The sequence below is a fragment of the Macaca mulatta genome, chromosome 12 (assembly GCF_049350105.2).
Source record: "Macaca mulatta isolate MMU2019108-1 chromosome 12, T2T-MMU8v2.0, whole genome shotgun sequence".
Taxonomy (NCBI): Eukaryota; Metazoa; Chordata; class Mammalia; order Primates; family Cercopithecidae; genus Macaca; species Macaca mulatta.
The window spans coordinates 138,741,479-138,754,499 of NC_133417.1; the positions used below are offsets into that span (position 1 = coordinate 138,741,479).

Genomic DNA, 13,021 nt, shown 5'->3' on the forward strand with positions numbered 1-13,021 from the left:
TCAAGTTGTCTCAAGCATGCAAGAAGCGCTTGCAGCAGGAACACCTTTGTCATAGTGGACACAAGATGCTTTTCTGGACACAAGAAACCTATACTGCAGAGTCCTGCTCCTGCCGAGAGCTGGTCACACTCTCAGGCACCTTGCACGCTCAGCCCTGCAAAACCGGCTGATATGTCAGCCCTGGGGCAGCCATGGGGCTGTTACTGAATCACAGCGGCTAGAACAGGGAGAGGCCTCAGGGAAGAACTGGCCAGCCTTGTGGTTTTAAAGATGAAGAGGAGGAATGGGTTTGCTAAATATTCGACAACCGGAGAACCACCCAAGGTGTGGTTTCCCAGCCCTCAACTCCTCACTCCACGAATCTCTTCATCCACAGATATCATCATTCCACACGTCTCCCCACTCCACACGTCTCCCCGCTCCACACATCTCCTCGCTCCACGCATCTCCCCACCCCGCCCATCTCCCCACCCCGCCCATCTCCCCACCCCGCGCATCTCCCCACCCCGCGCATCTCCCCACCCCGCGCATCTCCCCACCCCGCGCATCTCCCCACTCCACCCATCTCACTCCACGCATCTCCTCACTCCACACATCTCCACACTCCACACATCTCCACACTCCACACATCTGACTCCACACATCTCCTCACGTCTCCACACTCCACTCATCTCCTAACTCCACACATCTCCCCACTCCACACATCTGACTCCACACATCTCCTCACATCTCCACACTCCACTCATCTCCTAACTCCACACATCTCCCCACTCCACACATCTGACTCCACACATCTGCACTCCACACATCTCCACACTCCACTCATCTCCTCACTCCACACATCTGACTCCACACATACCCTCACTCCACACACTTAACTCCACACATGTCCCCACTACACACATGTCCCCACTCTACACATCTCCTCACTCCACACAGCTCACTCCACACATCTCCTCACTGCACACATCTCCTCAATTCACAAATCTCCCCACTCCACACATCTCACTCCACACATCTCCCCACTCCACACATCTCCCCACTCCACACATCTCCTCTCACTCCACACGTCTCCTCACATCTCCTCACTCCACACATCTCCTCACTTCACACATCTCCCCACTCCACACATCTCACTCCACACATCTCCTCACTCCACACATCTCACTCCACACATCTCACTCCACATATCTCCTCACTCCACACATCTCCTCAATTCACACATCTTCTCACATTCCTCACTCCACACATCTCCCTACTCCACACATCTCCCTACTCCACACATCTCACTTCACACATCTCCCCACTCCACACATCTCACTCCACACATCTCCTCACTCCACACATCTCCTCACATTCCTCACTCCACACATCTCCTCACTCCACACACTTAACTCCACACATGTCCCCACTGCACACATGTCCCCACTCTACACATCTCCTGACTCCACACAGCTCACTCCACACATCTCCTCACTCCACACATCTCACTCCACACATCTCACTCCACATATCTCCTCACTCCACACATCTCCTCAATTCACACATCTTCTCACATTCCTCACTCCACACATCTCCCTACTCCACACATCTCCCTACTCCACACATCTCACTTCACACATCTCCCCACTCCACACATCTCACTCCACACATCTCCTCACTCCACACATCTCCTCACATTCCTCACTCCACACATCTCCTCACTCCACACACTTAACTCCACACATGTCCCCACTGCACACATGTCCCCACTCTACACATCTCCTGACTCCACACAGCTCACTCCACACATCTCCTCACTCCACACATCTCACTCCACACATCTCACTCCACACATCTCCTCACTGCACACATCTCCTCAATTCACAAATCTCCCCACTCCACACATCTCACTCCACACATCTCCCCACTCCACACATCTCCCCACTCCACACAACGCCTCACATCTCCTCACTACACACATCTCCTCACTGCACACGTCTCCTCACTGCACACGTCTCCTCACCGCACACATCTCCCCACCCCACGCGTCTCCCCACCCCACACGTCTCCCCACCCCACGCGTCTCCCCACCCCACGCGTCTCCCCACCCCACGCGTCTTCTCACTCCACGCGTCTCCTCACTCCACGAGTCTCCCGACTCCACGCGTCTCCTCACTCCACACATCTCACTCCACACATCTCCTCACATCTCCTCACTCCATGCATCTCCTCACATCTTCACACTCCACACATCTCCCTACTCCACACATCTCCCCGCACCACACATCTCCCCACTCCACACGCCTCACATCTCCTCACTGCACACATCTCCTCACTCCACACATCACCCCACTCCACACATCTCGTCACTCCACACATCTCCTCACATCTCCTCACTCCACAGATCACCCCACTCCACACATCTCGTCACTCCACACATCTCCTCACATCTCCTCACTCCACACATCTCCTCATTCCACACATCTCTTCACTCCACACAACTCATTCCACACATCTCCTCACTCCACACATCTCCACACTCCACACATCCCCTCACTCCATACATCTCACTCCACACGTCTCCTCACTTCACACATCTCACTCCACACATCTCCTCACATTCCTTACTTCACACATACCCTCACTCCACACATCTCCTCACTCCACATACTTAACTCCACACATGTCCCCACTGCACACATGTCCCCACTCTACACATCTCCTGACTCCACACACCTCACTCCACGCATCTCGTCACTCCACACATCTCCTCACCCTACACATCTCACTCCACACATCTCCTCACTGCACACATCTCCTCACTCCACACAAGTCGCTTCACACATCTTCTCACTCCACATATCTCCTTACATCTCCTCACATTTCCCTACTCCACACATTTCCCTACTCCACACATCTCCTCACTTCACACGTCTCCCCACTCCACACATCTCCCCACTCCATACATCTCCCCACTCCAGACATCTTACTCCACACATCTCCCCACTCCACACATCTCACTCCACACATCTCCCCTCTCCACACGTCTCCTCACTCCACACGTCTCCCCACTCCACACATCTCCTCACTCCACACATCTCCTCACTCCACACATCTCCCCACTCCACACGTCTCATCACTCCACACATCTCCTCACTCCACACATCTCACTCCACGCATCTCACTCCACGCATCTCCTCACTCCACATATCTCCTCACTCCACATATCTCCTCACTCCACACGTCTCCCCACTCCACACATCTCCCCACTCCACACGTCTCATCACTCCACACATCTCCCCACTCCACACATCTCACTCCACGCATCTCCTCACTCCACACATCTTCTCACTCCACATATCTCCTCACATCTCCTCACATTTCCCTACTCCACACATTTCCCTACTCCACACATCTCCTCACTTCACACGTCTCCCCACTCCACACATCTCCCCACTCCAGACATCTTACTCCACACATCTCCCCACTCCACACATCTCACTCCACACATCTCCCCGCTCCACACGTCTCCTCACTCCACACGTCTCCCCACTCCACACGTCTCCCCACTCCACACATCTCCCCACTCCACACGTCTCATCACTCCACACATCTCCTCACTCCACACATCTCACTCCACACGTCTCCTCACTCCACACATCTCACTCCACACGTCTCCTCACTCCACACATCTCCTCACTCCACACATCTCCTCACTCCACACATCTCCTCACTCCACACATCTCCCCACTCCACACATCTCCCCACTCTACACCTCACTTCATACATCTCTCCACTCCATACGTCTTCCCACCACACACGTCTCCTCACTCCACACATCTCACTCCATGCATCTCCTCACTCCATACATCTCCTCACATCTTCACACTCCACACATCTCCCTACTCCACACATCTCCCCTGTCCGCAAGTCTCCCCACTCCACATGTCTCCCCACTCCGCACGTCTCCCCACTCAGCACATCTCACTCCACACATCTCCTCACCCCATACATCTTCTCACCCCATACATCTCCTCACATCTCCACACTCCACACATCTCCCCACTCCACACATCTCACTCCACACATCTCCTCATTCCATACATCTCCTCACTCCACACATCTCCCCACTCCACGCATCTCATCACTCCATGCATATCCTCACTCCACACGTCCGTCACTCCATGGATCTCCTCACTCCACAGAAACCTCACTCTACGGCTCTCTTGTTGGACGCTTCCTGTCATCCCACACGTCCCGTGGTCACATGCGTCTCCTCAGTGCACACCTCGTGCTGCCTCCTGCAAGGCACGACTGCTGACTTTGCCTCCTACAGCATTTCCACTGCTTGGCACAGGTGAATGACTCTGACCTCCTTGCTGACAGAGGGACACAAGCAGGTCATGTGTCAGCCCTGCTGTATGTGAATTCATCATTGACCAATGGACAGTTTTATTCTCTCACCAGCACTATTTAGAAAGTGAGGTTCTGGGTTTGGTTCCTTCTCGAATGCTCTGGGACTTCATTTCTGGAAAGTGAGCTCCCTGATCAGAGCAGAGGCCTGGGGCGGGCCTCACCCGCTGGGCCTCACGCTGATCAGCAGCGCACACTCTCCATCTTTCCCTCCTTCCCTCTGCCCGGAGCAGCAGCTGGATCCGCCGCAGAAGGAGCAGCTGGGGAGTGCTCTTACCGAGATGGACCGACAGCTCAGGAGGCTGGCAGACACCCCCTGGCTCTGCCAGTCTGCAGAGCCCGGCGATGAAGAGGTATGTGGCTCATGGGGCCATGCCTGGGTCCCCTGGACATGGTGGCTCTTGCCTGCAGTGCCTGTGTTCCTTGTGGCCTGTGTGGCTCTGGGATCAAGATGGTGTCGCTCTGGCAGCCCCTGAGGGGCCTTCTCCAGACTTCGCTATTAAAATGCTCTTTAAGGCAGGGAGGGACAGCAGGTAGGAAGGAGTTCGGGGCTGGGATTAAGAGTGCCTCTTGAGGACCAGGGACCTGTTGTCCTCTGAAACAGAACTGCAGGGCTTCCTGGACAGTGGGTAGAAAGAAGGCTGAGCCCAGCCCCACAGCCTCCACCGAGGGTGGAGATGCATCATGGGATAAATGGCAGCTTTTTGGGATCTTGCTGTGGACAGGGCGCAGTTGGTGTGCACCACTCCCCACTCACACACTCTTCCTGTGTGAACAGAGACTCCAGCTCGTCGCAGGTCTGGGAGGGACCCGAGGACCCAGGGCATAGCGGACCCTGGGGTGGAGTCACATTCTTCTGCAGGGAGCGCTGGCTGAAGGAGCCCTGGAGAGGGTCGTGTCTGGACAAGGACAAACCCCAGCCTGTCTCTTGGCTTCCCCCCTTCAGAGATAGAACACAAAGGGCCATGAGGAAAGCTCTTCTTGGGCAATACAGTTGCAGAAGGCAAATAACTATAAGACGCCAAACCTGGGCACCCCTGCCTAGTGGGGTTTGTGAGGACTGTGGGCAACAGTAAGGTGAGGGGACAGAAGTGGGCAGCTGCACAACAGCACCCTCTTTCCAGGACCCTGGGGCATTTTTTGACACATGCAAGCCCTTCATGGGGAACTGACTCAGGCCCTCCAGCCGATGGATGAGACTGCAGCTTCTCATTGAGGGCACTTGGGTATAAAAGGACAGGGCAAGCTCCTCAAAATCCATTAAATAATTCATTGTAAAGGTGATAAAAAATTTTACCCAAAATTACAAAAATCATAATACATAACAATTCAACAGATGTAACAGTGACATAGCCCTATAATACCAGATTAAATTAAGGCCAGTAAAGTGGGCAGTGAGGTGAGAGGCTGTGAAGAGGACATGGACGGGGGAAGGAAAGCATGTTAAATTCCTCCTCTTACAGTGGAAGGACGTTACAAACAACATTCTTGACTTTCCTACTTGGAGAAATACAGAGTCAATAATGTTTTTAGGGTCAAGAGTGGTGGCTCGCACCTGTAATCGCAGCACTTTGGAAGGCCAAGGTGGGAGGATCACATTAGACTAGGAGTTCAAGACCAGGCTCGGCAACATAGTGAGATCCTGTCTCTATTTTAAAAAAATGTTTTTTTTTTTAACTTAAAGGTAATTTCTAATAAAGCTGAAAAGATTTGTATCTTCCAAATTGCCACCAAAGACAAAAATATATAAAATACAATTTATATTGTAAAAGAAAATAAAGGACCAGCAAGGGTATCACTAACAGCATGAAAATAAGATAACAGATAAATGACATGGCTTTCTCTTAAAAGCAAATTCTCAGGTTGTGTTTAAAAAGAAACCTAACCATATATTGCTCACAAGAGCCCTGTTTTTTTCTCATACTCCTAATAAAAATTTATGATACAGAAAGATTAAAAATAAAGAAAACACCATAGAAAATCCAAAGTAACAATATAAAAATAAAATTGCATCTCTAAGACAGTTACAGCAGTCATGAAACTGTGCCAAATAATAAGCATCTAATTTTAGCTACTCAAGAATATGTTTTTTATTTCCCTAACTTCATTTTACTATGCTCCAAGCAGTGGTCTGTGCGTTACTAGTCCTTTGAAATGTATTGAAGTGAGACTTGTCTTATGGCCCAATAGGTGGTTTTTGTAAATGTACCTTGTATGCAGTTGTGTTTACATCAATAAGTTCCTACTGAAATTTTTTTTTTGTCTTCTTGATATATCAGTTAACTCTAATACCATAATTGTAGATGTCTCAGTTTATCTTTGTGGTTATGTTTATTTTTGCTTCATGTATTTTGAGGCTATGTTATTGGGTACCCATAGGTTTTATCATTATCTAATGATCCTTTTATCTTTAGTAATTCTTTTTATCTTCAAGTCTACTTGCTTGCTATGTTTTTTTCATAGTTTTACTTTCAAGCTTTATTTGGAGTGTCTCTTACAAAGAGCGCATCGCAGAGTGAGGCAGTGTTACCTCCCTGCGTCCCTGGGAGTGCTCTGTGGAGAGGCCGCTGCTGCTGATAGCTGTCAAGAGCAGAGGCCGAGCTCCTATGTGGCTCTGCTGCTCACCCTTCCTCCACTTTTGTGCCTCAGGGAGTGGATCGCAAGGAAAGAATGTGAAGTGCAGGAAGAGCTTTCGTTAGACAGATACTCGTAATACTAACAATCAAAGCCCAGCAATCCAGCACTAGAAGATGGGCTAAAGAGGTTATTTTAATAATTTTCGTGTAGATACTGATATTTATGATATTTTCAAAAAGTTTTTAAATCTCATGAGAAATGCACATGTAAAGTGAAGACAGTAGACTATGATAAAAATAGACACTGTGATCACTTTGAAGCCACTTTAACAGTCACTGAAATCAACAGTAAATACAAGCATCAATGAGGGAGAGAAGCCGTTTCAGGAACAAGAGGTCTTTCCCAGCTCCCGCTCGTCTCAGCCCTGCCTGCCCTCCCAGCCTCTCTGGTGGAGATGGGCATGAGGCCGTGACCAGTTGCAGCCTGATTCTCAGTATTTCTCACTCTCCCCAACAGAGCGTGATGCTGGATCTTGCCAAGCGCAGTCGCAGTGGTAAATTCCGCCTCGTGACCAAGTTTAAAAAGGAGAAAAACAACAAGAACAAAGAAGTTCACAGTAGCCTGGCAGCCCCGGGTACCTGCTTCTCTCCCGTGTGTGTTTCTGGCCGTCCCTGCCTGCTGGCTCGGCCCCGTTCTCCTGGCCTCTGCTTTCTCCCTTGGCCTTGCGGCTCCTCCCTCTTGGTCCCCGTGTTGTAACCCCTGGTCCCATGGCCACACTAGTCTGTTCGTAGCTGCAGCCCTCCACCCCGCCTGCTTCCCCTCTGACCGTTGTCAGACCCGGTCCTAACGTGCTCTCTGGCTTTCTGCCTGCCCTGACTTGGGAGATTCGAGGTGGGGAGGAAGACAGCAGTGGTGACAAGACAAACTTGGAGACACAAAGCTCTGAACTCAGGCCGCGCTGGGGCATGCTCCACTTGCTCCCTCCTGGGCTGCTGGCTCCTGATAAATCGATGCATTGGTCAAGGTTCCTGTGCTGGGAACCCCAGGCCACCAGAGATTGTGGGTGATGAAATCAATCGAATATGGTCCTAAAGGACATTGTTCCTTTGGGTCAGTAAATTGGAGCTAAACTCTCTGTCTGAAGGATCAGCCCTGAGTACCCAGGCCATATCCAGTGCTGTCAAGGGCTGGAGAGGCCTCCAAGCCTGGATATTGGGACTGGTGTTTGCCGCCAGGCAGGGCAGCTCCTGTGGGTTTTTCTTCTTTGCATGTTTGTCCAGAAATTGGGTTTCTGTTAATGATGGTGGCCCCGACTACGTGAAATTGGAATCTCTGCTTGTCTCCCTTCCTGCTATGGTCCAGAAGTGAAATTTAACCCTTCTAGAAGCTGGAGGAAAAGCTGGCTTTGGCCACAATCATGGGGACATTTCCCTCATATTTGGTGGTGGTAAATCCCTCCTGGGACACGGGGAAATGACCAGAGGCTGGTGGCCCACCTGGCAGGAACAGATGCCAGCTCTGCTGCAGCCGTTGCCCCCTGAGTTGGTGGCTCTCTGTTTCTGCACTGCTGGTGGGTGGTGCTGTTGGCTGGGTGATGGGTGCCGGCTGCCAGAGATGGCTCAGGTGCTGGCTGCTGGGCTATCTCGGGTGCTGGCTGCTGGGCTATCTCAGGTAGTGGCTGCTGGGCTGTCTTGGGTGCTGGCTGTTGGGGCGTCTCCTGTCCTGGCACTGGGCTCTCGGGTGCTGGGTGCCGGCCGCTGCCTACCTCGCACTGGGCTCTGGGCACTCACTGCACTCGTGCTTTTCCATCTCCGACAGTTCACCTCTGGGGGACAGAGGAGGTTGCTGCCTGGCTGGAGCACCTCAGTCTCTGTGAGTATAAGGACATCTTCATGCGGCACGACATCCGGGGCTCTGAGCTCCTGCACCTGGAGCGGAGGGACCTCAAGGTACTTCCATAGGTGTCTCCCTGGAACCTGCACTTGGGCTTGCACGTGGTTGCCTTCTCTTCCATCCTCTCCCCCGACCTGGTCACATCTCAGCATCATGATTCTTCTCAGGCCTTTGTGTATACCTCAGGTGGGGGCAACTGTGGCCCTCACCCTAGGCAGTGATGGCTCCACCCACCACAGCCAGAGGAAGCCAGGAGCAGACATAATGGGGTCAGAGCCTTGGTTATCTTAGCCTAATCAGACAAGGACTGTCTTCGTGTTAAAAACCCAATGAGGGGACACAGCCCCCTGAAGCAGTCACACGCGACTGTCCCCATGCTGCTCCTGGGCGGGTGCCGCCACTCGTCTGCAGGGAGCATTGGGAGGTGGTGGTTGGGTGCCAGGCCTCGTCTATGCCAGGCATCACGCCACATCTTGCAGCGCCATGCCCCTGCCCAGGTTGGCCTCAAGGGGCCGCCCCTGGGTGTTGAGTCACTGGCCGAGTCCCGAGAGGGCAGATTGCCACTGTGGGTGTCCTGGACAGCAGCTCTCGTGAGGTCACTTGTCATCCACTTGCTTTCAGGCCTGTGTTTTGTCTTTGTCTTGGATTTGTCCTTGCTGATGGCAGTGACTAGAATGCAGGATGATGGGCCAGGCATCTGTATGGTGGTTATTTTTAAGCCGTTTCCATCCTGTTTTACCGTTTTTGTCATTTTCACTCTCATTTGTGTTCACAAGCCGAGTGGAAAGGGCTACTGTGGCAGGCCTGCCGTGGAGCCCTCTGGCTCCAGCTGTCTCCCCAGCATCCATGGTGGTGTCCCCTCTGTTGCAGGACCTGGGCGTGACCAAGGTGGGCCACATGAAGAGGATCCTGTGTGGCATCAAGGAACTGAGCCGCAGCGCTCCCGCCGCCGAGGCCTAGCCTCTGCCCTCTCAGCCTGCGGCCTCCACATCCCCGCCGCTGAGGCCTAGCCTCCGCCCTCTCAGCCTGTGGGCTCTGCGCCTCCTGCCACTGAGGCCCTGGGCGGACGCTGCAGCCCACCCCCTTCTCATGGTGCTACTTCCTCTGTCAGCTACAGAAAGCCTCCGTGACACCGTCCACCAGAGCTCTGGGGTCTCGAACATAACAACACAGCTACCTTTGAAACAACACCTTCTCCAGCTCAGAGTCACCTGGAGCACATGTGTTGCGGCCACTCAGTTCTTCCCCGCCTGTGTTGTGGGCCGGGGAATCTAGCAGCGTTTGGCCTCCTGGGCACCCCTTGCCTGGCCACGTGCTTGGATTGTCCCAGGGGCTCCTCTCCCTGTGTCCTTCTGTGGCCACACTGTGTGGCTCCGCCTCCTGGCCCCCGTCTGGTTCTCGGAAACGTGGCTGCGGCCCAGCAGCCTGCAGGAGCCCGTTTGTTGATGCAGCTTTTGTTGTTGAACAAAAATGATGCTCTTTCCTGGTTTGAAAGTAGCACGGATGTTTCCAGTCCTGTTGATTGTAATTTGATGTGAAAAGAAAAATTTCTCCTGCGTGAGCCAAGGCAGCGAGTGCTGTTTCCTAGGCGGGGAGCCCCTCACTGGGTGTCGCAGGGCCTGCGTTCCTCCCTCCTCCCTCTCCCCTCTCCCCCTCCCCCACTGTGGCCTGGGGACGCCTGCCCTTCTGTCTCCAGATGCTGTAGGCCTCAAGTTCAGCTTGGGGCTGTGAGTGAGACAGCTTGCCAGCTGCATCCCCACAGACAGAGGATGTGTGTCTACATGAGTTCAGTGTTTCTGTGTGGGAAACGCTTCCTGGCTCTGGGAAACTCTCTGTCCATTCTGTGGTTCCCTGGGAGCATGGCCCTGGTGGGCAGGTGTGGTTTGACCTCTTCACGCCATCTGGTGGCCTGGAGGCCAGAGGCTCTCCTAAGTATCTCTACCCCTGCGGTGGCTTCTTGTCTCCTGCTACCGGGCCTGATGTCGCTGGAGGTGCTGGCGGGGACTCTGATTTGATGGTCCGCACTGCTCCTGCCCTGCCTCTGTCGTGGCTCTGAACTAGCAGATGATGGTGCCAGAGGGCAGGGAGCTCACCTGGGGAGAGGGCTGTGCCCCGCAGGGGCAGTCTCCAGGTGGAGGACGCACCTGGTCCTCCAGGGCACTGACTTTGCCCTTTTTTCCCCTTGATAGTTATGGCTCGCAGGGGCTCGTAAATATCTTGAGAAGAGGTTTCTGTAACCCCTGCCCTGGTGTGAGGAGGAAATGGCTCTGGCCTGGCTGCCTGGCTGTAGCTCCATGCCCCAAAGAGAAGGACAGTGTTGGGAGTGTCTGCCGGCGCCGCCCCACTCCTTTAGTCAGCGTCACGCCATCTGACATGCAGAAGCTGGGCTGCACCTGTGGGGGAGGGCATAGACGGGGCTGGCTCTGCGGCAGCCCTCAGTCCTGAGCAGGTGGCAGTGAACAGCGCTGGCCCATCTCTCACAGCCCCTCTGTCTCCTCTGCAGTGCGCCTAGATGGGCCCCTCCACGTGCCTTGGGGTGCTCCGCTTTCATGGTCCTTCTGGGCCAAGGCCCTTGGAGTGAGGAGGCTGAGCCAGGGCCTTGGGTTTCCCCAGTGCAGCCTCCTGTCCCTCCATGCGGCGTGTGGGGGTTTTGGATGAAAGACTCTCCCGTGCTCTGTTGGTGGACTTAGCTGCCTCCCTGGAGGTGACGTGGGTGGAAGGTGGTTGTGTGTCACCTTTTCCACCCGTGATTGTTTTCCCCAGAACATTTTAGATGGGGTCGGCAGAGGGAGAAATAAGCCAGCCATGGCAGTCGCTTGGTTTCCCAGGTGGAACGGGCTAACACAGGAGATGATGGGAGCCTGTCCTGCAGTCCCTGCATGACCACTGGCCCTGCTGACCTGGCAGTGTGGGCATCCTGGGGCTCTTAGGGTCCCAGAACAAGCCCCAGGCAAGCTGGAACTCGGGTGAGGAGGGGACATGAGGATAAACAGCCGACCGTGGCTTCAAGGACATCAGGGCCATCCCAAGTCCTCAGTGTCCTACTCCTGGCAAGGAGTTGGGTTTGGATCAAAAGTGTTTAAAATTAATATGTTGTCAGTGATTATAACAACACTGTTTACATAAAAACCATTTTTTCTAATTCTAACAAGTTAGAAGTGAGGAAGGAATGAACACGCATGTTTAGGAAACTGCCCTTTGGTGCTGGGCTGGTGTCCTGCACTGGGGTGTCGCTGCTGTCCGGGGGCTGCTCTGCTGCCCCGGCCCAGGTCGCCTTGTGGTGTTGCCAGACAGGCCTCACGGTCTGCTGTGCAGAGACAGGCAGGAAGGATCCCTGAAGAGTCTTGGAGAAAAGGTTCTGTGCCCTCAGGTGGGGCTTCCCCCCTCGTATTTATAATCTTAATTTATATAGTGACCACCGTGGAAACAAATGCCTCTTGTATTGTTATGTACATAGTCCATACCTGAGTGCTGTACATAAGTTGGTCTGTGTATAAATAAAACAAGCCTGTTTTTGATCTTCCATCGCCAGAGGCCTTGTCATCATTCCTTGTGCTTTGACATAAAGTGTTGGTTGCCAGAATCTTTCCAAACTGGATTCAGAATTGTATTTCACCTGCTCTGAAAATAGGTTGAGTTGTTGGTGGCTAAAAGGCAAAACAGAATGCCATTAGAATGCCGTTGTATTTTTTAGGGTGTGGGTTCTGTGATCTGTTGGACTAAAAATTCAGCAAGGAGAGAGGGGGTACTAGGCAGTGCTGAGACTCTCAGGTGTGATCACACAGCCTTGGCCCGGGAGACTGAGCCATTTTAATGAATATTTTAACCCTCTTAAATCTTTTCCATAGAACTGCAAACCTGAAGCTCTCGGACTTCTCTGCTTAGTCTTGGTACTTTTATTCCAAGGGAACTGTCTAAGATCAAGGCCACTTGAATTGTTTTCCCCAGTTTCCTGGAAGGAGGGACGGGGACTGGGTTCATGGAAGACGCCCTTGGGCTGGTCGGGTACAGAAGGGCTGCATGTGCTCCGGGAGTGTTGGCTGCCTCCCTAGCAGCTCTTCCCCCCTCCTTCCATGCTAACAAATCCCAAATCCCCCTGTGTTTTTTTTCCTGGTGTGTTCTCTCTGGCCATTCAGGACCTCAGGCCTCACGGTTG

General features: G+C 53.0%; 1 protein-coding gene across 28 annotated transcripts in view; it reads left to right on the forward strand.

Moving 5' to 3' along the window:
* Positions 1–12,388, forward strand: part of DGKD (diacylglycerol kinase delta) — a 207,538-nt gene extending 195,150 nt beyond the window's left edge. For 25 of the 28 annotated variants that reach the window (XR_013402237.1, XM_077957925.1, XM_077957930.1 and 22 more), the window contains 4 exons: positions 4,629–4,748; positions 7,489–7,606; positions 8,791–8,921; positions 9,736–12,388. Coding sequence is in view for 26 of the 28 variants with exons in the window: in XM_077957925.1 (XP_077814051.1) it covers positions 4,629–4,748; positions 7,489–7,606; positions 8,791–8,921; positions 9,736–9,825 (459 nt within the window). In the remaining 2 variants the exon portion in view is untranslated. The remainder of the gene's footprint in view (positions 1–4,628; positions 4,749–7,488; positions 7,607–8,790; positions 8,922–9,735) is intronic. The other 3 variants (XR_013402238.1, XM_077957924.1, XM_077957928.1) reach the window with 1 other exon arrangement.
* Positions 12,389–13,021: the final 633 nt, after the last annotated feature.